Genomic DNA, 27,503 nt, shown 5'->3' on the forward strand with positions numbered 1-27,503 from the left:
CAAGTCCCACGCTCACAAAAATATTTGATCTCCATACAGACTTTCAACTCCTTTTTCACCACCTTGGGGGATGAATTTTCGAAAACGCAGAAATTAGTTTTCTTGTTTTTTAATGTAATACATTTTTACAAAGTTTCAAATTCCTTGCTTAAAATAAAATTTGCACCCCAGGACAAAGTTTCATCCCCTTTTTTACCCCCTTAGGGGTTGAATTTCCTAAAACGTCGCAATTACTTTTTTTTGTAATCGGCTATTATGCCTTTCTAAGAAGTTTCAAAGCATTTGTAATGGATTCAAACTTTCAACCCCCTTTTAACCCTGTTAGGAGATGAATTTTCAAAAACGCTGAAATTACTTTTCCTGTCTTATAATAATATCCCCATATACAAAGTTTGAAGTCCCACACTCACAAAAATATTTGATCTCCATACAAATTTTCAACCCCTTTTCACCACTTTGGGGGATGAATTTTCGAAAACGCTGAAATTAGTTTTCTTGTTTTTTAATATAATACATTTTTACAAAGTTTCAAATTCCTAGTTTAAAATAAAACTTGTACCCCATACAACCTTTCATCCCCTTTTTAACCTCCTTAGGGGTTGAATTTTTCAAAATTGCTTCTTATCTCTTGTACACTTTACAAATGCAACCTAGTGTGCAAGTTTCAACTTTCTAGCTTTTGTAGTTTCGGCTCTGCGTTGATGAATCAGTCAGTCAGTCAGTCAGCAAGCCTATTATGGATAGCTTTATCCATCTTTATCCACGTGATAAAATAACTGTCACTGTTTAACACCGTGGGAAAGAAAGTGACGGACACCGTTTTATCACGCTGTCACGTAGACAAGAACGACCATCATATCCGTACAGGACACTTGCATTTATATATATAGATAGATAGTACTTAATTCAACTTTAATAGGTATTAAATATTATAGTGACAGTTCACCCTTTGAAACAAGAGATTCATAAAAGCTTTGCCATGGCTTTTTTCATGGGTAGTTACAATGTCAAACATGTTTAAATAAAATGTTGCTTCTACAATTTTACATGTTTCCAACTTGTAACGGTCAGCCAGTCATTGCTCTGGGTCAAATGATCAGCCAACCAAACTTTGTTTATTATTGGCTGGCCGAAGGAAAACAGAATCCGACGATTAATTGCCAATTTTCAGAATTCGATAAATGGATGAAACAAAAACAAAAACATTTTGACTCGTTGGAACAACAATCAGAGCGCACTCTATGTAATCATTAACCCCTGCTATACCTAGGTCTATGTCTTATCTCAGTCAGTTGGTAAAATTTACTCGGTGATTTTATAGTAGATGTCAGCTGAGTTTTGGGGCTAAAATTAGTATACAATATATTAAATTTCTACAACTTTATATTATACAATTGATTCATCTTAATACAGCCAAGCCTGCAACCAGTCCGTAGATGACCGTAAGAACTTCTTATATGTAACTAAGCGCTCCAGTTTTCACGAGGACCACAAAGTGGTGGGGGCACTAAATTGAGATAGTCTTGTGATACATTACATTTTATTTGCGCTATATTTTATGTTATATGTATACTCTTTGGATATCACGGGCCTATAATCCCGGTTTTTGATAGGCTTGCGTGGGGACACAGATCCAACACGTAGAGGCCCCTTGGAGAGCTTTTATGTCATGTAGAACGCCTGCTGGAACCCGTTCACAGGTGCAACAATAGACAAATAGACACCCATGAACCGGTCTCAGCAGGCATTGGGACTATTGTAGAAAAAGAGAACAGTATACCGGTCTATGGATTGAAGTTTGGGTGGATTATGAGAATGGGTTATTACAAAGACGTACGGACCCTATGTATACTCATTATTGTTTTCATTCCCACGACATTACCTAAAATATATCGAAAGAGGAAGACGAAAGTGGACGACCACGCCAAACCGCTGTCCCTGTTTTCCTCTCTGATAATATATTAACACGATTATATGTATAGTTACGACAGCTATGCCACTTCGTTGGATCGCAGGCATCCGAGTACTCGTCACTTTCCCAGTGCGAGTACTTACATGTGATTATTAAACTTGATTTATTGACTAAATAATAATATTGTCAATTAAGGTAGCAGCAAGGTGTCATCTATTGGCTATTAGTATGGCGAGCACTAGGCCTGTCTTGTTATTTTGATCCGTTATAACCAAAATATTTGCGTCAATGGTAGGTAGTATCTAGTCATGTAATAAGCAGTTTATATTTTCGGTAAGCTACTCTAGCAAAATGATTTCGTGAGATGAAAAATCGAACTGTAAATTCTTCGTCTATAAAATAAGGAACAGCAATGCAATCGGATTGTCCGCGACCAATCTCCTTTCAGTAAGTCGAGCTTCTATATCCTAACCCACTAGATAGAGTATATAAAATGACTCGCACTCAGCATATAAAGGTACCATATTAACAATTCATGAGACTGATTATTTTATGGGTGCTTATGCAAATGACCGAGGTCGGTGCACGTGTAATAAGAAATTATGCATGGGTGCGATTTACGTATCGGACAATGGACAATTAAGGAACTATAATATTATAAACAAATCGCCGAAAATCACGGGATTTTATGGAGACCCTATAACGTAAGATACTATGTTTTATATTTATTATTTGTTGTTATATTGGAACTATTTTACCTGGATATGAATCTTGTACTTCCTGCTTTAGGCAGGGTCATTACCGACTAGGCTAGGGGGGCCGTTGGTATATAAGTATTACAATCCTTCCACAAATAAGCGGACGAATAGCGGAAGCTACGCAAACAGCCTTTTAGCTTCTTCCAGATCGAGTCTGGGTGCGTCAAGATGCCAATCGTTCACGCTCCGTAGCGTAGCGTAGTTATCTCTCGACAGAGACAGTTGCGTTTCGTTCGCTACGGAGATTTAACGATTTGCATCTTGTCTACGCAACCAGCTCATCTTAAAACACTTTACGAGTAGGTATAGGTACATATGTATATGAGAGTGTTTGTTGAGCTAAGTCTTCGTATGATGCGGCATCTATGCGATGAAATCTATGGTCGAGTTCAGATATAGAACGCGAACAGAATTTACATTCTACCGGTTTACGCCGGGTCCACTCGCCGTGTAGCAACCTGCTTCCTGCCAAGTCAACATTTTCATTACTCTTTAGAAACACAGCTGGGTTTTGGAGGAACTAAGAAGGAATTGAAACTGGATGGCAACTGTAAAAAAAAGTGGGAACTCTAGAAAACACAGAATGGTGATATTAAAATAAATTCGAAAAATTCACTTAAGTATTTGTGGCATGTACCTATATTACATTCAATCGTATTATAACCACTCGTAAATTTCTTGCCGGGTGTTCATAACGTTTTTATTTGCAATTGCTGGAGGCCTTTCCTGATTGTATAACTGAACTGAATATCTATTAGATGGCAGATGCCTTTGGTGTGTCGTTCTATCTTGATGCTGACTGGTCATCTTTAATAATTATAAGAATTAATATTTATATTATACGGATTATAAAATCCTAAAACAATACAAAATATAGGTACATAAACATATTATTATAAATAACCTAACTGGTGCACGGTGGTCAGGGCCGCAGAGAAAGTAACCAGACTGTCCGACATATTATTATTATTACTTATTACTGATAGGCATAGCGTTAATTGCATTAACATCTATTAAAATATAAGTCAAATAAACCAAAAGATAAATTAACACAAGCCATTTAACAATTGATAATATCTTTTAACGGTAACCACAAATCTCTCTTCGTGCTACCTCCTATTAACATAATTTAATTTCTTCTGCCTTCGCCCATCAAAACGAAGCCTTCTGAATAAAGGTATTATGCCGTAAAGTTTTTAACTGGTTTTTTTATCTAATTATTCATCTTTTTCATTAAATATTGTATCTCTTGAAGAGATTCTCCTGTGGGAGTTATCTATTCTGATTTAGAATAATCTGACAATTTAACTCTGAGAAATTCTCAAGCTTTCTTTTAAATATCTTGCTCCATAATTGAATTTCGTTACCTGATTTAAAACTACTGCATTACTTAGTAGTTTTGATGACCGGTCTGGTCTAGTGGGTAGTGACCCTGCTTGCTAAGTCGATGGTCCTGGGTTCAAATCCCGGTAAGGGCATTTATTTGTGTGATGAACACTATTTGTTCCGGAGTCATGGATGTTTTCTATGTATATCAGTATGTATTTATCTATATAAGTATGTATATCGTCGCCTAGTACCCATAGTACAAGCTTTGCTTAGTTTGGGGCTAGGTTGATCTGTGTAAGATTTCCCCCAATATTTATTTATTTTATTTATTTATTTATTATTAGTAGCAAAAGCACTCATTATTTCATTACCTAGCTCATTACGACATGATTAATTTTGGTTAAACGCATGAATTTGTCACGTTTGGCGGTGTAGTAACGCATTTTTTTGTTAGCTACAAACCTGTAGGTATAATCTTTTATAGATTCACACTGGAACACACAGAAAAAGAGAGCGAGCCGATATTTGTGGTTCAGTTAGTATGCAAACATTGTGATGGAATATAGAGTATGAAAGAATGGACAAGCACATGCCACTATCCGCTCTCATATACTACCATATTATCATGATCGATGCACGAGCAAACTAATTAATTGGCAAATAACACGATTTGATCCAATTTGAATTGAGCGTTTCACTTTATTGGTGTACTTAGGAGTAAAGTGCGCGTCATGAAAAATCCGTCGGTAGAAATATTCTTATGGTATAAAGATTAATTTTTTTTTGTATAAGTACCTATTTATTTAGGTACCTACATCCAGCGTATTTTAACCTAGGCTGATTGTGTGTAAATTTCAGATTTTTCCGCTCGTTTCCCTCAGGTTGAAATCTCACATTTTCGACGTAAAAAATAACAGCCAGGTAGTTTATTTCAAATATAATTACCGAGTCGGGAGTAAAAGGTTAGTTTGTTCAAATGTTTGCATAAATTCGGAGCCATTAGCAAAACGAAAGCTTTGTTTCAAGGACGGAACACAATTTGTTTTAGCAACGAGTGGCAAATCGGGTCTAAATTACTAGCTGCCGAGTTCATCGTGTCGAATAACCGAGTTTGAGAGTAACTATGTTTACGACAAAACAGAAATAAGATGAAAACGGGACTTGAAAATGGGGCCTTTTAGTTAGCTTTTCAAAATTGGTAAAAATCGCGGCGTCAGCTTCAACGAGCCTCAGAAACAACGCAAGGCGAGCAAACAGTAATTAGGGTTCCGTACCCAAAGGGTAAAAAACGGGACCCTATTACTAAGACTTCGCTGTCCATCCGTCCGTCTGTCACCAGGCTGTATCTCATGAACCGCGATAGCTAGACAGTTGAAATTTTCACAAATGATGTATCTCTGTTGCCGCTATAACAACAAATACTAAAGATAAAATAAAATAAATATTTAAGGGGGGCTCCCATACAACAAACACGATTTTTTTGCTGTATTTTTTGTTGATGGTGCGGAACCCTCCGTGCGCGAGTCCGACTCGCACTTGGGCGGTTTTTGTTTGTTTGCCCACACCCTGTCGACAGGAATACGTAATGACGGACTCGGGGCTTGGACAGTTTCTGACATTAAATTACCTATAAATTACATTATCTGCCCTCGCTGTTGAGTTTTATTTATAAATCGGGCCTTGGCAGCTTTTTTACCGGTAGATATATTTACATTGACAGACATAAGTGGCACAAAAGAACCCACTGCAATTACCTACCATGCTTTGATATTCCAGAAGTTTCAGAACTGTTATTACTTGAATTCGTGATGATTATACTGTGACTTCAGGGACAATAAGATCATATCATAAGACACAGATTTATTTATCGATTATTTAGAATAGAATAGAATACGGGTACTTTAAGTGTAGTCAGAAATAAATAATGTGTTTTTTAACATTATATATTTGGCGGTGACTTAATTATATCGCAGTGACTAAAATAACAATAGACAGGAATATTATGCTAAATTGTAGAAACAGTGAAAGATATTAATAACTTCATTATGGGTCGGACAGGTATAAAAGATTATTAATACATATTTAATAGTACATTATTGTCGAGGTTCGGAAGTAGCTACTTGCAGGCTGAGGATTCGTTTTAAATGGACGACCTTGGGAGTCCGTTTAATTGAACCCGAAGCCAGCAAGTAGCCTTCCAGCCGAGTCATATATAGTGCTTTTCTCAAAAATGGTGCAAGAAATAGAAATATTTTACAGAAGCAACGTTCTAATTTTCACAGAAAAAAGTAAAACCATTAAAAAGATTTGCTTGCCGCCTTTAAAAAAAATAGAAGTGTATTTTTCTGCTGAAAATACGCCAACGTATTTGAGACACCTAAATAGTCGCGGTACCAATATTATAATAATAAGTGCTGATCATCTGTTTGGCTGTTTAATGGACCTATGCCTTCATTTGATATGGCCATTTAAAGTTTTAAAAAGTTTGGAACTCGTTAAATAATGGAATTTGTATGCAACATTGCAGTCCCGAAATCGAGACTGCAATGTTTTTACCTTTTAAATTTTTTGAATGACCATAAACTACGCACTTCGCGACCTATTTTTTAACCGGCAACGTCAACTTTGCCGTCCATTTTTGAGAAAATATATTTTATCTGCATACCGCAATACAGTCCTAAACTTTATCTTAGCTACAATGCTGAAAGTTTCATGATACATTTTGCTTTGTTACAATGAAACTATCTAAAACTGTTTCTATTCGTATTCATTTCGTAATGCCACTTTACAGACATTTGTGTCGTTTCCAAGCAAAAAGTCCCACTTTGCCGCTAGCCATAATGACGGTTTGACAGGTTATTCCTATAAGTATACAAGCAAACCTCCGTCCTTATGGTAAGCGAGAAATTGGGACCTTTGATTTGACTTCCGACCCATGTTATTTACATACGATAGATAGACTTGATCGTAATTCTACAAGGCACTTTTAAGTTACGTAATTACATAGAAATTTTAATTTTTATTTTACTTTTATATTCAAAGTAAGATATGGTCAATCACAGACTAACCAGTTAGCCAGTTACCAGACTATGAATCACACGACAAGCACATGAAGAGGTTAGAGCGCAAGTGTCACCACACATAGGAGCAAATGGTCTAATTCCACATGAAAAATAATAAGCCTACTCTCTAATTAAGCCGCAAGCAGTAGGTACCTAACTATCGAACTTCTTCCTACACCAGGGTTGCACAAACATTTTTGCACTGCGACTTCCTGTGCACTTGGTACAGATCCTAACTACACGGGCGTCGCAACGCACACGCACAGTTTGGGCATCAACCATCAGAGGCAGATAGACAGGCAATTAATGTCAAAATAACCGTACCGTAACTACAGATTAACGGCAGTTTCAACTATGTCCTACTGCTTTCAGCGGTTAGAAGAGCAAAAGGAAGGCTTTCTCATAATGCCCTGAAAATACACGCCGTTTCCTCCTCCTTACATCGGTTTCCTGCTCACTGAGGGTCGTAATACGCTAACGGTTTAAATCTTCCAAACACTACGAGTACACCCTTTATTCATAAAACTTAGCAACCTACCTCTTACAAACTTTTATTACCTACATTTTATTTCTTTCTAACAAACATTAAACAAAATGACGGATAGGGTCAAACGATTATCAAAGGTTTATTATATTTGAGAGTTTGATTATGAATAACGCCAATGATAGAAAAAAACCTTTAAAATAGACGGAACAGAATTATACCTAAACTTCATTTTAGTAATCGGGTTTCACAGCTCAATAAATGACGTAAGTCCACATGTATTTAGAACTACAAAGGTTCAACTTAAGTCCCGGTAGACATATTGATCGGGTTACCTACTCTCTAAAGGAAATTTGGACCCCCATTCAATGTGGTAAATAAAGCTAACGCTTTTTACATGCTCCTTTTAGTTGAGGTTTGGTTAAGCTCTATAAACAGGTTTTTTTCCTGGCTTACGCGCGTAGTTCAAACACTGCTGCCTTGGGAAGAATAATTTTCTATAGATTTATAACGTAAATATTGCGGTCCGTGGATTGAAGACAAATTGGTTAATTTGTTAACCTCAAACTAATTTTCCTTACCTGTAGCATTACATGCATACAGATCAAGGAAAATATTTTATAGGTACCCGTGTCTCAAACAACGCTATGCCCGAAGTTAAGGTATTTATGGAATGAAGTGACTTGTTAATAAAATATTCAATCATGGAAATAACAATAATTACCCCTTTGATCCCTGAACAAGCGTAATTTCCTGTAGTAAAACAGTGAAAATTGTGATAATTATATGTATAAAAAACTTGATATGAATGAATGAATGAATGAATGAAATCGTTTATTTCAGGCAACTAGTGGCCCATACATAAATACCTTAAAACTAGCATACATATTATAAAAATATAACTAAACACTAAAAAACACATTATGATTGCGATGCATTATGCAACCCCGCAGTGTCAGGGAACCGGCCGCGGAACCGCCGAAACTTGACACCCTTCGGCCAAAACTCCTCCTTGGTGAAGGTAGCTAGATGTTCAGTCGGAACGGTCACCACAAACGAATTAAAATTCGCATTGTGTCGAGATTCCAACTTCGCGACCCTCAGGATGAATCCGGTTTTTGCTTTCACATACTTTACGATATCATCGACCTTCGTAAGGTAGTGTAGACGGGACACATACAGCAGCGTCGACGGTGTTGCAGGACGCAGCAAATGATTGGGTCCGGTCGGTGCGGTACCGCACTGGTTCTGACGAGCTGGTTTCCTTCTCTTCTCCACCTTTTTAAAACCATCTTCGTCGCATCGCGACTCCCTTAGAGCCGGCTGTTGGTCCTTGTGAACATGTTCACGAAGGCTCTGCACCCCTTTCTTCGGCCGCTGCTTAGGCTTGGACACAGCAGGCGGCTTAGCGGCAGTAGCAGCGTAAGAACGTTCCGGGGTTAACGTACTCTCGCGTGACGTGCGCGTCTCCGGTGACGTAGACGGGCGGGCGGCGGGGCGCGGGTTGGCGATCGCCTGGTCAGCAATCGCCGACGCATCCAAATTCGCGGGTTTTAAACCGCCGATGGACACATTCCGCGCAACGTGACACACGGCTATGTTAGAGGTATCTGACCTACATTCCGAACTTGCGCTACGTAATAATGCCAATTCGGAACGTAGCTCACTGATGGTATTATTAGATACCTCTAACTTAGCCTGCACTTCTGCCAGACTCGTCTTCAGGAATGTAATGTCCTTCAGCAGCCTGGTGACGTCGACGTGATCGAAGGTAACCGGTGGTAACCGGTCTAGCTGCTTCGCAACGAAAGCAGGCACGTCGTCTGGATCGGTCTCCTTGAACAGTTTGATTATGTCCTGGAGACTCTTCACACCCCCATCCCTCCGACGGGATGGCATCTGGTCAGTTTTGCCAAGCGTCTGGAAGAGCAGCGCCTTGCCACTGCAAATGTCGTCTTCATTGAAACTCGATTTGCAGATCTGCCTGATGCTGACTTCGTCCATGGTGTCTATGGCATTTTGTACAAACGCCAGTAACTCATTCGCTATGAGTTGTTGTGAACCCATCGCGAAAAAATACGGGGCAGCGACCTAAGTCACGCCGATCGCGAATAAATATATTATTCGATATTATGCAGTGAAGCGCGTCCGATTCCAAGCGCGCATCGCACTGCACTCATATGGCATATAGGTCCATCCATTTTTATCATATTCTTCGTTGATGCTGTTCCTGTTTACCGGCATTGTTAATTTTCACGGTAATAATATCTAACTTTAGTTATGAATGTTTTAGTGAAGAATGGTGATTTAGAATGGCTTTACCATAATTACTAGTCACTTTCAGGATGTTCCAAATACGCACTTTGATATGCGACAAGTAAAAGTCGTTCAGATTATTTAAAGGGCGTTTGATTTGAGGTTCCAAACAGTTTATTTATCCAAACAATAACAGAACATTTTTGTGCAAAACCTTGCAGAATAATATATATCGAGAATGTATTTTAAAGCATATAATATGAAGAGTATGAGTATGTGTTGTCGCGTGTCTACTGACTATAAAATCGGAATTAAGCATTTATTCACCCCGGTGCTGTAAAATTTTATCAAAGCTCCGTCTAACGCAGTGCCTTTATTATACCTATACTTATAAGTATAAGATTTGGAGTATTCCATCATTTTCTCATAGAATAAATTTTCGGTACTGGGTATTCAAAAAATATTTCATAACAACCCTAACAAAGAAGTCGAATCGGTAAGGAAATAAAATAAAATAAATGACGTCCATAAAAATATATCCACTCAAACATATTCATCACTAGCCAGGTGAAAATCAAACTACGCAATATCGGAAGAGGAAAGTAACCACGAACATAATTGCGATCATAATTAATAAAGTAAAGTATAATATATAGGCTACTGGGATTTAATTTTCGTAATTAAATAATTACATGTCAGATAGACCCCCGGGGGAAATGCATGTTAGCGTGAATACACAAATGATCCAGTTAACTTATTACCCCATGTTCGCTCGTAACTCTAGTTACTCGCATATTTATTCTCGCAAGACCTAATTAGCGCCGGAGATTTTTCCCCGATAAAAATATTGTTTGCTGCAGAAAACAAGCGATTTTAATGAGAAGATATTTTAAGCGAGGAAGCACAAACAGGTAGTAAGTGTACGTAAAAGTTTAGTTTAAATTAGGTTTTAGTAGTGACATTAAAAAGTTAAAAAGTGCTCATGTGTACAACGTGAGATGTACTTACTCGTAATTAATTAACGACTGTCAATTGACGGCCGCCGAACTATTTATAAAAAAAGCAAACCCGACTATTGAATGATTAAAGCACATGGTATAATAATATACTCCGCCTGGTACTCTCTTCCGACTTGACCTTGACCACGTGACTGACACAAGTCTACGTCATCATGCGACAGCGCTATATGATAATATGCGATAGCGCTATACAGTGTGTAGCCTATAACGCGGGCGAAAAATTAAAACGTAGATTCTACTCCTCAAACTAGACAATGTTTGTTCAGCGACTTTAAAAAATAACTTGTGGTTTGTATTTTAAAACACTTTAAAATTTAATCGAACACGCAATGTATTACGAAATTGATTATGCCTGTACGGTGACAAGACTGACGGGCAATGTCAATTAGACGGAATTTAAAAGTACATTGAAAATATTATTTAGTTTGTTTGAAAAAGGGACAATTTTAAGACTAAGAATTTTGAACAAAAGTTTTATTGTTTGAGGAGTAGAATCTGGGCGTTTTCTAAAATAAATATTGAAAACCCGATTCTTCCAGATCGTGGTGTTTTTGGGTTCTTTCAACTCAGAATCACTAGCATATTCAATCCTGGTGATAAAAAAATTTGTCCCAAAATTTTGTATGAAAATTGTACATTCCACTACGTCACGTTACATACAAGTGAAAAATTTTCTCATAGTAAAAACGTGACGTAATGCAATGGACATTTTGGTACATCTTTTTTTAATGGTAGGATGGAGAGTGCTGTCGATTCTGAGTAGAATGAGCCCAAGAATGTCCAGATTTGAAAGAATCGGGTTTTCGATATTTATTTTAGAAAAAGCCCATCTACGTTTTAATTTTTCGCCCGCGTTATAGGCCACACACTGTATAAAGTGGCAATGTTATTGTGACGTAGGCTTGTGTCACTCTGGGAATAGAAGACCATGTTTTATTAGACTATGATTAAAGCCTCTCTTTGAATAGTTTTTGAGTGAAAATTTATGTACGGTGATATACCTACTTAGATTTTTTGTATTTCTTGCAGCCTAAATGGTTTGACGTTTACGATGAACCGTATAAGTATTTATTATTACTTATCAAAAAGGGCTTTCATAATGTTGTCCATGCAATTTTGCAGCTCGCTGTAGTGTTTTGTGGTTATTCTACAGTTACAACGTTTGTGTATTTACCCATCACCGAACAATGGGTTTCCGGACATTTGGTGTGTCGAAAACAAATATTTATTATCCCACCAAAAACATCTTCATGTAAAATGTTGCCAAGACGAAACCATAAGGCTCGCACTGACAAAAAGTTGTCAGATATCTTGTAGAGCCAAGCTTCTAACTCTACAGGCCCTACCTTCACAGACTCTACACCTTAGTCAAAATATGTGGCTTGACCGCTTCGTCACATGGGCGTAAGGTGAAATATGTATATATTATAAAATAGTTCTTGTAATAATGAAACGGCCAAGCCACATATTTTGACTAAGGTGTAGAGTCTGTGAAGGTAGGGCCTGTAGAGTTAGAAGCTTGGCTCTACAAGATATCTGATAACTTTTTGTCAGTGCGAGCCTTATGGTTTCATCTTGGCAACATTTTACATGAAAATGTTTTTGGTGGGATTTCACATCTTTTTGTAAGTTGCTTATGACCATCTTCTGATTTAAAGGGTTGCGGGTGATTTACTATTAACAATCCTGAAATACGTACCTGGGGGGCATCTTTTATATACAATCTGCTTTTTTACTGATTCCCCATACAAACTTCAACCCCCTTTTTCCCTAACGCCTTTTTCCATCCCTTTTCACCCCTACGGGGTGATTTTGGGGTTGAAACTATTTTATATCCTTCCCCATAACTATAACTATCTATATACCAAATTTCAACTAAATCGGTTCCGCGGTTATCAATTTCCCATACAAAATTTCACCCCCCTTTTCACCCCCTTAGGGACTAATAATTTCAAGTTTTTGAATTTTTTTGTTGTTTGTGGACTAATACTATCTCACATACCAAATTTCAGCTTCCTAGGACTTCAGGAAGTACCCTAGAGGTTTTAATGATCAACAGTGAGTGAATGAGTCAGTGACGAAATCGGGGTTTTTTAGACATTAATAAAATCCAAAGTATAAGAGCTATGCAATTGAAATTTTTTATACTTCATAAGTCCACTATTGACATCATATCCCGAGAGTTTTGTTTATCTGGTATAATTCAAACCCAAGTTAAAAGGGTTCAAAAAAACGACGAAGCGCTTCGAGAAAAGGTAGGTAGTGCCCTTGCGCTTCGCTTTGCTCGTCTTGGCGGGGGCACTACCGTGCCCCCAGATAATACATGGAAACTAATTTTATTTTATTATAAATGACAAATATTGATTATGAATGTAATTAGTTAAATTGTACAAATTTCTTATAACTAAAGGGATATCCTAAGAAAACTTATCAACACAATTAAGATGAGAGGACACGCTAATGAAAGAAACCCATCAAAGAGTTGTACAGCGAAGAGGTTGAAAGTAGCAAGAAATACTTCGATAAAGAAAGTAGTAATTACTTCAAGAAATGTAATTACGCCGGGTCCTTTGTGAAAACGAATAAAATTGCAGCTTAGAGGTTCACTTAGAAACAGCCTTAGTCACGTAAGATGGACGGAGCGTGGTAGAAGAATGGAAGACAATAATAGTAACAGAATTTATCCCTAGTGTATCCCAGTCACATCTCAAGAAAAACTTTTCCCGAGGGTCTATAGTATAGCGTTCTTCAAAAAAGGAGTCTAGGTGCAGGTTTAAAAGGTCGGTGACGCGCATGTACTTAACACCTCTGGAGTTGCAGGCGTCCATAGGCTATGTGGCGGGCCACATGCTTGTTTGCCACCGATGTGGTTTAAAAATCTATTGAAATATTTGCAAATGTATAAATATAGTTGTCATTTCGCTTGAGCTTTGCACTATTTTTATAAAATGAAATATATAGTGTGTCAAAGGACTGTCTTATTTCAAACATAGACAGAGAGAGTCATACTATCTTTGTCTTACACTAGTACTAGCACCCAAAAGAAAAGGATGAGTATAGTTTTTTTTGTTCCTATTTACTGACAAATTGGTTTGACACCAGCGAAACAGGGTTATTATTTTTACTGCCTGCATAAATTCCTGTAGCCTGCCTTTGTAAATGATCTATAAAAATAAAATTGTAAATATAGATTACGAACAAATTACTTTATGGCCATAGAGTTAAATTGTTTTGGATATTGTGATTACAATTGGAAGTCTTGACGACTACAATAACAGGAAATATACCAATTTAATAATAATGTTCCACAATTTTTCAATTGAGGTGGTTAAAATTCATCAGCCACAGTAATGCACATAAAATGTTCATTGCTGTATTTTTGCGCATGTGGTTCATTCAGAGGTTTATTTAATGTTTTCAAATATAAGCAGAATAAAAGGGTGAATATGAAAATGTTAACCAATATTAAATTTATCAACCAGTATAAATTACCAAACCTTAATGTGTTCAACATTTCTTCCATGTTATATTTATATAAATGAATTGTTATTGTGAACGCAGGCAGAACGCACATACATTTTAACACCTAATTGATTTCTGGAATTATGAAGGTATTAAAACGTTACTATAATGATGTGGTTATGGTACCTACTTCAAACTGCCTTTATTGTTTGATGCATTATTCACTATTTAGGTTGATTCGTAAATGTTTTCAAGGCCTGAGCACAACGGATGCTTGTGCATAATATAATGTGCCTAGATATGCACGGTGTGTGCGTTGTAATAATTAAGGGAATAATTGTAATAATTAGTGCAGCTGCGGTCAGAAATGAAGTTACTCTTATACGGATCCTTATGACCAGCGGCAGCACGCCGCGCCGCTTGCGTGGCGTATGCGTGCACGGCTTCAACATTTTAGCGCACGTGCACGTACGCACACGCAGTCGGCGTGCTCCGGCCTTTATTCTTATGAATTTATTACCTATCTCAACATCCTTCTTTTTTCAAAACGGTCAGAATAATTCACACAAAACCTGAAAAAATTGTTTGGATAGTGCCTAACTTAATAGTCAATCGAAATTTCATGTTTTTTCGATTCGATCATTTTTACTAATACAGGACTGCTACCGTGAAAATCGAACGATCGAGCGCCATCCGCACGAAAATGATTTCGAACGAACCAACTTGTCCTAACCGCGAAACTCTTTCGTTTCGGCTTACGTCTTTCGAATCCATAGAATTGACCGACGTGAATGGAATGAACGAACCTAACGTAAAGTGTGCATCACACTTCGCATCCCACGCTGGGACATAAAACCGGTAAATTAATAATTTGCTTAAAACTGAGTTAGATATACTTAAAAAATTAGTTTTACGTACTTATAACGTTCAATGATACTAAAAACCTTCGTAGGATAAGTTTTAATACCAATTTAAAATTTTTTGCTGTTTTTCGAATTTAATTTTAATAGATTAAGCCAGTAGTGTCAAGACTGTCAATGTCAAACACTTTGTTTACTGTCTTATGGCTGTCTTGATGTTCTGTTGTATTACTGAATCGCGATTAGAAAGGGATTGAGATAGCTGTCAATCCATATTGATTTTGACGTAAGTGTATGGAAATCTGTTATTTCTAATCCCTTTCTGATCGCGGCATGATAATACCACATATTTTAATATTATAAAATTTGTATTTACATTAAAAAGGTAAGAAAATCTTTATCTTGTCTTTAAAAAAACTTTCCAAGCAAGAAGAAATTACCCTTATAATTGAAGTACTTGACGACTTTTTGAAACTATGTATCACAATGTACCTACTTTTAATTATTTTAGTTGGTTTTATCAAGAAAATTATACGAACCAAACATATAAATTACTTCCTAGTACCCGATGACTTTCGAAACGACATAATAGTTTCGTTGCATACTTTTGGTTACTCTCGCTCGACGTATGAAACAAAATTAAGAATAAGATACTTGTTAAACAGTGAACAGTTGTAGTTTTTACTTTAAAAAAATATTTTAACAGTTTAAAGGACAATTTTAATTCTACCTATTATTGATATTTTCTCAAAAGTGATTTATTTTATTACTTTGTAAGTTCTAAGGTCAAATAGCCTATTGATTGTCTGCAGCTCCTGTAGCCGGTTATTTTAGGGAAATATGTTCTAATTCATGTGTTTTTTAGTTCCAGACAAGTAGGAATCACAATGAACCTACAGTGAGCACCCCAGCAAGGAATATATTCAAGCTTATTAGCTTCCAGCTATTGCTGGAAAATGGAAATTTCTATAATGATATGGAGGCCAACAAAGGTAGGCATTTTTACTGATTTGGACCACAGCAACGTTTCGTACTCATTAAACTATGCTGATTGTGTCTCATACATAATCTATGATTTCCTTCCGCGTCCAGAACTTTCACTTATCGGATTTTTTCCCATGTTAGGCACCTATACGAGCGGCTTGTTACCGGGTTTCTTCAGCCAGGTTCTCTTGCGACAGAAACATCTTTGCAGTTCACAAACAAACAGTAAAATTTCAAGTAGCACAGCACAATCAACTATAATAATAAATGCATGAAGGGCATGATACCATATTATGATGACAGAATTAAATTGCCAGGTCATGAAATTAAAAAAACAGGAGCACTGCTTTGAAACTGCGAGTTGATTGAGCATAATCCCCAAATATCTATTTATTGATCCCGCAGCAATGCTCAAAAACCGAGGACATTCAAAATATTTGCAATACAATGCGCGGATTCACTGCCACAAAAACGGGATAAAAAGCTGAAAGGTGAGTTATCTGGCAGCACTGTGATAAACGAAAGAACAACGTTAGCTCTTGAGGTGACGTGTGTTTTGACAGTTCTTTACGAATTTCGTGCTGTCAAAAACTCCGAAAATTGCGGTTCGCGGTAGGCCTATGGAACGATATTCGATCCATAATCGTCTTTCGAACGGGTCGCTCGATGACGGCTGTCTCGCAGTAGCAAACCGTGTTTTATCTGTCAAAAATGGTCGAAATTGACGATTTTCGATTTTCACGGTAGCAGCCCAGCACCCGGTTTGCATACATAGGTCTTCATTTTGAAATCTGAACTGAATGAATTGCTTAAATACAAAATATATTTTAATATTTATGACTTACGAGTACGAGTCAATCTTTGGTAAAGGAAAACGTCGTGAGTAAATCGGACTCAACCAAATGAAGCTTAGTTTTTCCCGTAGAATGTATGGATCGATATTGTAAAGTAATAATTATCATGAAATATCCCGCTGACTATCAGGCATCGGCTTTCTATTCACTCGAATGAAGATAAGTAACAATGTTGGCCATTCCACTCTTACGTTTTTACATCGGGTAGTTGTATAGATATATACATATAGTAAGTACCTATCCTACCAAACTAGACTTGCGTTTTTATAACTTTTTCTAATAAAAAAATACATCTTTTCAAATTTCGATATTTCGTATTTCTACGACGAGTAGTTAGTAAGTACTTACCTACCTACCTAGGCATTTTTATATGAAATATGTGAAAATGTTACATACGTACATTTCTGTATGTATCTTTTAGTTGGATTGACTTAGAACTTTATTTTTACTGTAGGCTTTGAGGAAAAGACCTGATAAGATAATATCATATTAATTTCAATTTGATACTTTCAAGAGTTCTTCGGAAAGAGGGCCTTTACAAACGCTCGGACTTCCTTTCTTGATACGAAACCTAAAAATGTTTCATGGCCTCGATACTGCCGCATGAAATATACATTTTTTTTTAAATCGACTGCGGCACCGCTTTGTAAGAGTACACAATATGCCGACAGCTACCTACCCGTTCTTGTAACGTAATTGTTGCCCACTGGAAGTGATTAGGTACTTTAAATTTTCTACGACTTATTTTTGTGTTATTTAGATTCTAATCAAAGCATGACATTGCAAACACGCTATCGCTCCTACAAGTAAATTGCTAAGTGACACCGAATTAATTTTGAGAATTTATATACCTATTTATCTTTTGTTTTATATACCTATCGAACCTATTTGTTAAAATGGAAATTATACTAATAAATTACTGTTACCACAGATTTTGGTACATGATTGGTTGTTGGCTCAACCGGCCCTAATATTTCATAATAAAAAAATAACTACTGGCTACCCTAAGTCGATATTCATGACACCTACTGTAGCTGTAACAGCTGGGGCAAATCAAACAGAATCTTATACATAAAACATTCGCTGGGTATGCAAAATGTGCTTAAAACAGACAAAATTACGTAGGAACTTACCCTAAGACACCACGTAATATGCACCTACAATGAACTACAAAATAGCATGACCACTTTATGAATGGATTTAATTTATAATGTGCATTTTTGCAGCTCGCTGTAAGTACATATATTTAATCGATAGGTACATTAAAAGAAATATGCAGGTAATATTAGCCTTTCTTTATATGTATGTAGCTTTAATAAAGAAAGCGAGCTATTACGCAAATTTTATTATTATTTAGCAACGCAACTATCGATCGTTAAATCAAGATTCTTCACGAACCAGGTCACACGTCGTCAAGTCGTCGAAGTTTCTTCCAGGGCTTCTATTTCTAGCGCGGGAAGATTTAACTGGAATCACTTTGAAAGGCAGCGCGGGTGCGCCAAATGGCCAGCCCGGGGAATAAATTGCGCGTAATTTTATTACCGGTCCCTTTACAGGGAAACTTTGAACTAGCACAAGGTGGGAGGGAACTGTCCACTGTTGGGAATCCCACGCGTGCGGCAAGTGTTGTTGGATAATGATATTTAATTTAACTGTAATTGCCACTGTTTGATATCGTAAAGTGGACGCTTTTTGAACTCGGTGTAGAAAATAAAATAAAGTTACCTACATATTATAAACAAGGAAGGGTCTCGTATGTCAATAACGGCCTGATTCGAAGTTTAAGATACGGCATAATCAGAGTTCGGCAGGGGTGAGCTATTTAGAGTCTGTGCGGAAAGAGAAGAGTCGTGGAATGTATGGGGCCCCATACATTCCACGACTATTCTCTTTCCGCACAGACTCTACCTTATAATTTGACATATCTCACGTCAAATTTTAAGGTACATAGCTCACCCCCGCCGAGCTTTGGATATAACCAGACAATACAGTAACAATGCAGTTAGTAGAATACAATACTCTTTATTGCACCCCTCACATACACGTAGTTTACAATAAATGTACAATAACATAAACAAAGACAATAGAGGTAACAACCTAGAAGTCGCTCTTAAGCGACAAGACCGCCTGGTCTTATCGCTTAAGAGCGCTCTCTTCCAGACAACCTTTGGGTATCGGAGACAAAAGAATTAGAATATACGGTAGGTGGCGCAAAGAAAAAATATGAAAAGTCGAATTGAATATAACCAGACAACACAAAACATTAATAAAGATAAACATACTTAAATACGTATAACCATAAACATACATCTAGACATACATACATACATAAAAACTATATATTAAATAAAGAAACAACAGTGTCAATTATTATAAAAATAAAAACTAAGGTAGGGAAAGATAGTATTCCTTAAGGTTTGATTTGAAGGAGGTAATAGAATGTCGGTCATGATAAAAATAAATGCTCCATTTAAATATCTGGATGTATGTATGGGGCCCCATACATTCCACGACTATTCTCTTTCCGCACAGACTCTACCTTATAATTTGACATATCTCACGTCAAATTTTAAGGTACATAGCTCACCCCCGCCGAGCTTTGGATATAACCAGACAATACAGTAACAATGCAGTTAGTAGAATACAATACAATACTCTTTATTGCACCCCTCACATACACGTAGTTTACAATAAATGTACAATAACATAAACAAAGACAATAGAGGTAACAACCTAGAAGTCGCTCTTAAGCGACAAGACCGCCTGGTCTTATCGCTTAAGAGCGCTCTCTTCCAGACAACCTTTGGGTATCGGAGACAAAAGAATTAGAATATACGGTAGGTGGCGCAAAGAAAAAATATGAAAAGTCGAATTGAATATAACCAGACAACACAAAACATTAATAAAGATAAACATACTTAAATACGTATAACCATAAACATACATCTAGACATACATACATACATAAAAACTATATATTAAATAAAGAAACAACAGTGTCAATTATTATAAAAATAAAAACTAAGGTAGGGAAAGATAGTATTCCTTAAGGTTTGATTTGAAGGAGGTAATAGAATGTCGGTCATGATAAAAATAAATGCTCCATTTAAATATCTGGTATTACCTATCGCCTGAATTCAGATTAATTTGCATTTTCATTTTAGCTAAGTTCGTGAATCAAACGGAAAACTTCTATTTTTCCTGCTCATATATCTACGCTAGTTTTATGGTGTTGTCATAGGTACTTGGGCTAAAAATATTAAGTCTATGGAATTACTGGATTATTAACCTCATACACCCCAGGTCAAGTGCCACTTCAACCGGTCGATCTTTCTACGCTCCAACTCCTAAGCAGTTACCTATACCGTGATAGGCTATATATTTGTTGTATATGTGCTAAATCGTGTAACTTAAATTTTAACCACTTCCCGGTGTCTGAATGAGCTGAAATTTGTACAGTCGGAAGGTAGCCAAACGAATCCTTCCATGGGAAAACATAAACACATCCAGTTTGGGCTCATTTGAAAGGACTCGAGAAGTGTACTGTACTTTCTCTCCTTTGCATGTCTATAGGTAGATAGAAAATTAAAAGTGTATTTGTAAATAATTTAAGACTCCTTAACTCAAAAATATTTTTAAGTTAAGATTAGTAGTTAAGTTTAATATTATATAATGTATCTCGTTTTATACTGAAATAAACAGTTTAATTTTTTTAAGCAAAGGAGAGATAGTACCTGTCGGCAATAAAAGTGAGCATTTAAAAATATAGATAGCTAGGTACCTATACAATTATTACACCTAAGGCTTATACGACTATTAAAATCGTTTTCAAATAAAATAAATACCTAGGTACTTAGCTGAATATGTTCATCGTAACATGTAACGCCGACGTTGGTATTTCATTGACAAATTAATGATCTTCATTTAGATAGCATGTAATTATCAGGGTTACATGTTAGAAAACCTAAAATTGGTGTTTCTACTTTAGGTACATTGATTTTATGTAGGTATTTTGATATGTCACCCATTATTAGTTACCTAAGGTCGGACCGAAGCTGCTCTTATAAAGTGTAGTCTTCTATTAAAGTACATTCTTGTAGCAAATTCCCTTTCTTTTGTGTCTTTGAAATCCGATCGAGGTTAAAGCAATAATGTAGCCTAATTAAGTTGTAAGGATAGCACTAGACTAGCACCATCTCATTTAGTAAGCTGGTCTTACTCGTAATACCTCTCAGATTAATCGTGAATAACTAAGTATGTTCATAAAAGAGCTCAACTTAAACATAAAAACTGTTAATTAATAACAGTTACCTCTTTTAAAACGGTTATCTGTTTGAACACCCAGTAGAAACAAAAAAATAAATATTATTACAACTTATATTTCACAGAAGATCGTCTTCGTCATTAATTTATATTGGTACGATTTATGTAACCTAAAAACAAAACAAAATTCTATTACTGCTATTTTGTTGCTTAAACTTTGGAACTAGGAAATAGTCAAGCCTCCTTGTGTGACTCCTGTGACATTTTGACTTAATGGTCTCAGCCATAGCTTCAGGAACACGTCAAAAGTTAAGCTATCCTTTCATCTTCATTGACCTGTTTCTGCCCCAGTGATTCTCTTTCATGATTCACGTATTTAGTCGTGTTTACAGCTATGTTAGATAATTATGTATCTCACTTGCCTGATTTCGGCTTAACGGCGAGGGTAAGCAATTATAATTATTGTAAAATTTTACTATGCATAAAGAGAAATAACCCACAATTTTCGTGACTTTATGTATCTCTTAGCTAATCTTCGAAACAATAAAAATGTACCTAATTGAAATCTGAGAGTTTGTAAAGGGCGCTTTTAGTAATGGGTTGTCATTCGTTTAGATTTAGTTGTTGGATTCTTATGTAAAATTGGGATTCCAAACAGACTTATGGGATAATTTCCTCAAATTGTATGTTCTTTGCATAATATCGGTCACATTACAACCTTAACAAAACGTTTTGACTAAATGTTTCGTAGGTAATGCGTTTGATGACCTGGAAAGGATTAATACTCAGCCGGCGTGAATCTATTTTAGTCCATTTAGCTTCTTTCTCTTATTTATTTGATGTTCACTTCTGATAACATATACGTGGGTCATACTAAAAGTTTCTGGATTCTGATATTTGAGAAAACTTATTTTTTCTAAGTGGCCAGTCCAGGAATTTTCAGTATGACCTAAGTATCTACGCCACGAGTAGGTATTACATCCGATATATGTACTTATATCAGAACGATTTATTGTTGTCTTTTGACACTCACTTTTAACCACGAACATGAAAGAGATCTTTAAGACGGAAAGTCGCTAATGGTCGGGACGCACGGATAAATTTAGTTAGGTCCCTCAGCAAAGTTTGCCTGTACGAATACGTGAGTAAGAAGTTTCCCGATCGAAGCACGTGAACACATTTGTAATGTTGTTTTATTATTCTGGTTCCCGGAATTTTACTCATCTGTCCAAACATTGATGTTTTTGAAGCCCGGCCGGGTTTTGTTTTTGGTAATTCGGGAGAGGTTTTATGTATTTCTTCAAAAAAACGACCTGCTTTAAATTTGCAAATGTAGACACTGAAATAATGTAGCACCAAATCGTATTTTAACGGTGACCGATTAAACGACTGACTCGTAAAACGCACAACTTAGTCACAGCTGCAACCTGTACTTAAGTTAAAATGGAGCGTAGGTATCTACATAGTATACAGCCCTGTAACGGTAAATTGTTACTTTGTGTGTTACATATCATTCGTAACAATAACAATTTCTAACAATCGACTTCGTGTCAACATCAGTAGATAGAAAGGTTTACAGCGTAAATATAAAATACAAAGAACAATAAAAGAACGATATTACGTGTCCTGTCACTCTTGTCCACTGCTCTTGAATAAACACTCTGTTTTTGATGTCAACAGCCAAGATAATGACAATATGAATATAAGAGCTCAGTAAAACGACGGGTGACATTTAGTTACCTATTTAACATAAAGTAATATGAAAATATTAAACTCCTAGCGGGCTTAAATTAGTACTTTATCAATAACTAATAACAAGTAAACGCGTTTTATTTATTATTTCTTTTTTCATATTTATTCGTTCAATTTGCAAGTCATGCTTACTAATCTGTAAAATACGATGGTTTCACGCTATAAGCCTAAAAGCTTTTTGACTTACAAAACAAAATCCTGTTAACATTTAATATTTTATGTAGTTTATTACAGTCTAGGTAAACTTTAGACATTTCCTAACCATTACCACGTTACTTAAGACGTTAGAAGAGACTTTATTAATACAAAAGTTTCAGTACTGATTTATGTTTTGATATTTCTTTCTTTTATGTATAAGCTTTTGATTTTATTTTAGTAAATATTTATAATCCGACCGAGTGTGTTGAATAATATACCTACGTATTCAGTAACTTATGAAGAAAAAGGTATATACTGTACGATGTCATTGTTAATTTATTTGATAGATTTCGTTGTGTTATTGCTGTATGTGTTTTTATATTTTTACTTTCATTTAAGTACTAGCTTCTGCCCACGACTTTGTCTGCATAGAATTAGTTTCGATGTACTTACCACTTCCATAGTAAATTCCGCCCCCTTTAGGTTCAGGGATGATTTCCAAGAAAAAAATTGTCTTACTTCCAATGGAATTTCGATTTTACATTCTCGCGGTAGACCCTCCAGCCTCTTCTATAGGTTGTATGTACGTTAAAGAGTGTAATCGAATATTTTTCTTATATTTGCTAGGAGTCTAGCATGTTTACGCAGGTACTCTGCTTCTCGTTTTCCCTCGCTCAATCTTGTTACTCATCGCCCCGCAACAGAAGTGGCTTTGCTCTTAAATATTAACGCAACACACTCGCGGGTAAATTACGCACTCCGAAGAAAGGGCTACAACAGTCATTTATCAAGCCAACACTGCTTTTAAAGTACACACGATATACGGAGGATTAACTTGAGACGCGCATAGTATGTTCTACATTACACAGTTTAGGAAACGGTAGTCTACAGATGGACTGAAACTTCAAGACAGGAATACACATTAAAGAGGTATGTACTTACATATGTAAGATGTATTAACTCACATTTATAGACGGGTCTAACGCGAAATTTATTCACATACCTTTATTTACCGACGTTTCGACACAGGTTTCACTGGTCATGGTCGCGGCTAACTGATGTCCCAGCAAAATGTCAAAACAGAGATTAATATGTGTTCAAAACGCGAAAGTTTTAAATATTATATGTAAGATGGTTGATATCACCGTTTCTACCAGTATGAATAAATATTTTTAAATTAATTCATTACAAAACAATTGATTATGTATAAATAATTAAATAAGTCATTCAAAACGTTTCGGCTCAATTTTATTCCTTGACGTGGATATCATTTAAAAATTAAATGATGTAATTACTATCGCATTGCTAAAACCATTTTCTGACGTAAAGTATCAAGAGGCGCGTTCTATTTCATTATGAATATCTTATTTAAGTGTTATGCCTAGGTATACGTATTTTATTTAGGTAATCATATAGGTATTAAACAAATGTATGTACCTACTCGTAGTTTGCTGATTATTAAATATATATGTAATATGTACATCATTAATTTAATATAGCTCTTAACAGCGTCTCGACGAGTTTGCTTTTGTTTTTATTACTTTTTACTCGATTAAGCGTTGTTACGTAAAATTTAATAATTCATGTTTCTATGTGATGTTTACAAACAAATACCAATTAGTGATTTTATAAGTTATTCTTATAATGTAAAAAGACTAGGTGTGGGAAAATTACGTAGTCTTTTAGATATTTACTGACATAATCGTTGGGCCACTGTGGAGTTGTTAACATTTTGGTCTCGTGGTTTAGCCGCACGACGACAATAACTTAAACAGCAATTAAGCTGAATTGTACTTTGGCAAAGTTTAGAGAGTCACGTTTTTGTAAGAGATAATGAATGTTAACACCCTAAAAGCGGTTCCACCTCTCTAGATAAGGTACTAGAGACCGCAAATTTCATCACTTATGCAAATGACATGTCGCAAATACTTACTGTTGTATAGTAAATATATTGATAGGTAATCTGCAAAGAATATCGTCCATACGGGCACAAGTGTTTCTAAGAAGATTCATAAATGACTCAATCGATCATAGTCAGTATGCTTTTTCATTGAAATCATTTATTAAGAGTTATTCTATTTTGTTCTGACATTTTATTTTCCATTGGGGTACTTTCCTTTTCCCAGCCTCGGACTGTAACTTATTTTATATCCACACTCGTACAGTACCGGTATAATATTATGTCTTTGTCAATAATGTCAATATTAAAACTGCAACTGCAACTATGGTCCACAAGTTCAAAAGGAAATTAAGTACCTAGCAATACCAATGTTTCTTTTGGTTTACTCCGATTTTTTCTTCCATTTATAAACATAGGTACCTTGCCTTAGAACTACAAAAAATACAGTAAAAGACACACCTGGACGAAAAAACTACAGTTAATTTTGGACCATAATTAGGAGCTTTGGACTAATTCATAATCGAAATAAGTGGCTACTGTAGATATTACTATCCTGATACACAAACCACACAACTCATGTGTGTTACACAAACCATTTCAAGTCACATGTAACTCAATTCAATAAACAAATTAGTTTTGGTTCAATTTCACTTACTCAACACCACCATCATGTGCAAAAACAGGGGTATCTTCCAAAATCGATGCGTCTTCATTTTGATGACCACTATTTCAGTCGCCGGATCATCAGACACTCGGTCACTTACACACACACACTTCACACACGCACAACATCGAATATGATCACTATTATGCTGAAGTAGCACATGATGGACCGTTGCCGTATCTGAAAAAAAAAACACATTGACTTTAAATTCATAAATAACTGTGGTGTTATTTAAGTTTTAAAAAAATGAATTAAGTATAACCATTTGGGCACTTCTGTGAATATTAAGCTGCGAGGTAAAAAAAAGCGCTGGTAGCTTAGCCGTAAGAACGTGCGACTTTCAATCCGGAGGCCGCGGGTTCAAACCCCGGCTCGTACTATGAGTTTCGGAGTAGACAGAACTTATATACGATAAATCATTTGCTATATGCCGGTCACTTTTTGGTGAAGGAAAACATCGCGTGGAAACCGAACTATAAGTTTAAATCCCTATAAGGACCTAGTTATCCCATTGGGTTGGAAATGGAAGGTCAGATGGCAGACGCTTTAAAAAAAAACTAGCGAACCTCCCCAGGCTCCCATGGAAAAAAGCTGGGACAACGCGAGGATTATTCCAGGTCCAAATTAGCTAAAAAGCAATACTAACTTCAGCAAACTTAGTCGCTAGTTAGGTACTACAACTAGTGAAACTATATATCAATTACTGGATGACATTCATGAAGCAAGCGCGCAAGCCCCTGATGAACCAGTATCACCATCAGATAAGATTTGTTTGACTTCGTTGGTAAAAAAAAAACTTACCTACTCTTATTTTAAAATCAAGTTTTGAATTACCTAAACTTAACCAGGATAAGTCGTATAAGCCAAACCAGATATACAAAAAATCCGGTACTTTGAATTAAATAAATTAAGTCTCAAGATTTATATTAGGAAAAGAAAATTTACTTTGACACAAAAATGCCTCGGGTGTTTAAAGAACAAACCACGCCGCCAGAATCCACCTCTATTCTTTTACAACGGTTGTATTTTTATTCTTTAACAAATAATAAAGGAGAACATTCTATGTAATCTATTTATTCGTTTTTTTATCTAGCAAGTACCTACTTAAGTTCAAAATTAGATTTTTAAGGCCAGTACCTACCCGTACCTATCTTTTTCATTAAGCATCTACACTACAATCGAAAAGAATTACCTAGGTATTTGGGTCGGTTTTCGTCATCATTGGCAGCCTTCGTGAACAGGACTAAGTATGCCGAAATTAAATTATATTAATTTGAGTAAACATCAAATTAGTACTCTTAAAGTTCAAGAGTAGAGACTCTTGAACTTTAAGAGTACTAATTTGAGAGTAGTAGAGAGAGCTCTTATTTGGTCTTATTTGGTTGGTATCTCATTTGGTCGTGCAAAAATATCATTAATTTATTGTAAAGGAGAATAAAACTTAACTATTCAAGTAGGTTTTTCTTGCCACCAGGCCAGAAGCCTATATTATACCTTACCTTATACAGTTGATGATAACTCGATTAGGTACAAATATAATGTAATTGTATGGTACCAATATTGTCTGTTAATAACTTAATACCAGTAATCGAGCCAGTGACTTTATTGCATTATTAAGAAAAGTTTACTTTGAGTAAATAGGTCGATGGAGACGGCCAGGGACACAAAGTTTTTCATAGGAAGATGATAAGAGGAGAAGTTTAATTGGTTATTAAGAAAGAGCAGGAGCGCTTATTTTTATTGTTTATAGTAATTGCTAATTACGCTACCTCGTTTGTTCGTTCGTTAGCTTATTGTTCATTGTGG

The 27,503-nt window shown here is 36.0% G+C and overlaps 1 protein-coding gene across 2 annotated transcripts in view; it reads right to left on the minus strand.

The window, feature by feature from the left end:
* The window catches only part of LOC134651702 (uncharacterized), a 62,770-nt gene that overhangs the window by 25,163 nt on the left and 10,104 nt on the right, over window positions 1-27,503 (minus strand). Inside the window, exon 2 of one of the 2 annotated variants that reach the window (XM_063506805.1) lies at window positions 25,689-25,877. In XM_063506805.1, the coding sequence (XP_063362875.1) occupies window positions 25,689-25,746 (58 nt within the window). In that variant the 5' untranslated portion in view covers window positions 25,747-25,877. Of the gene's footprint in view, window positions 1-25,688; window positions 25,883-27,503 lie in introns of those variants that run through there. The other variant, XM_063506812.1, reaches the window with a different exon arrangement.

The sequence above is a fragment of the Cydia amplana genome, chromosome 1 (assembly GCF_948474715.1).
Source record: "Cydia amplana chromosome 1, ilCydAmpl1.1, whole genome shotgun sequence".
In the NCBI taxonomy this organism is placed as follows: domain Eukaryota; kingdom Metazoa; phylum Arthropoda; class Insecta; order Lepidoptera; family Tortricidae; genus Cydia; species Cydia amplana.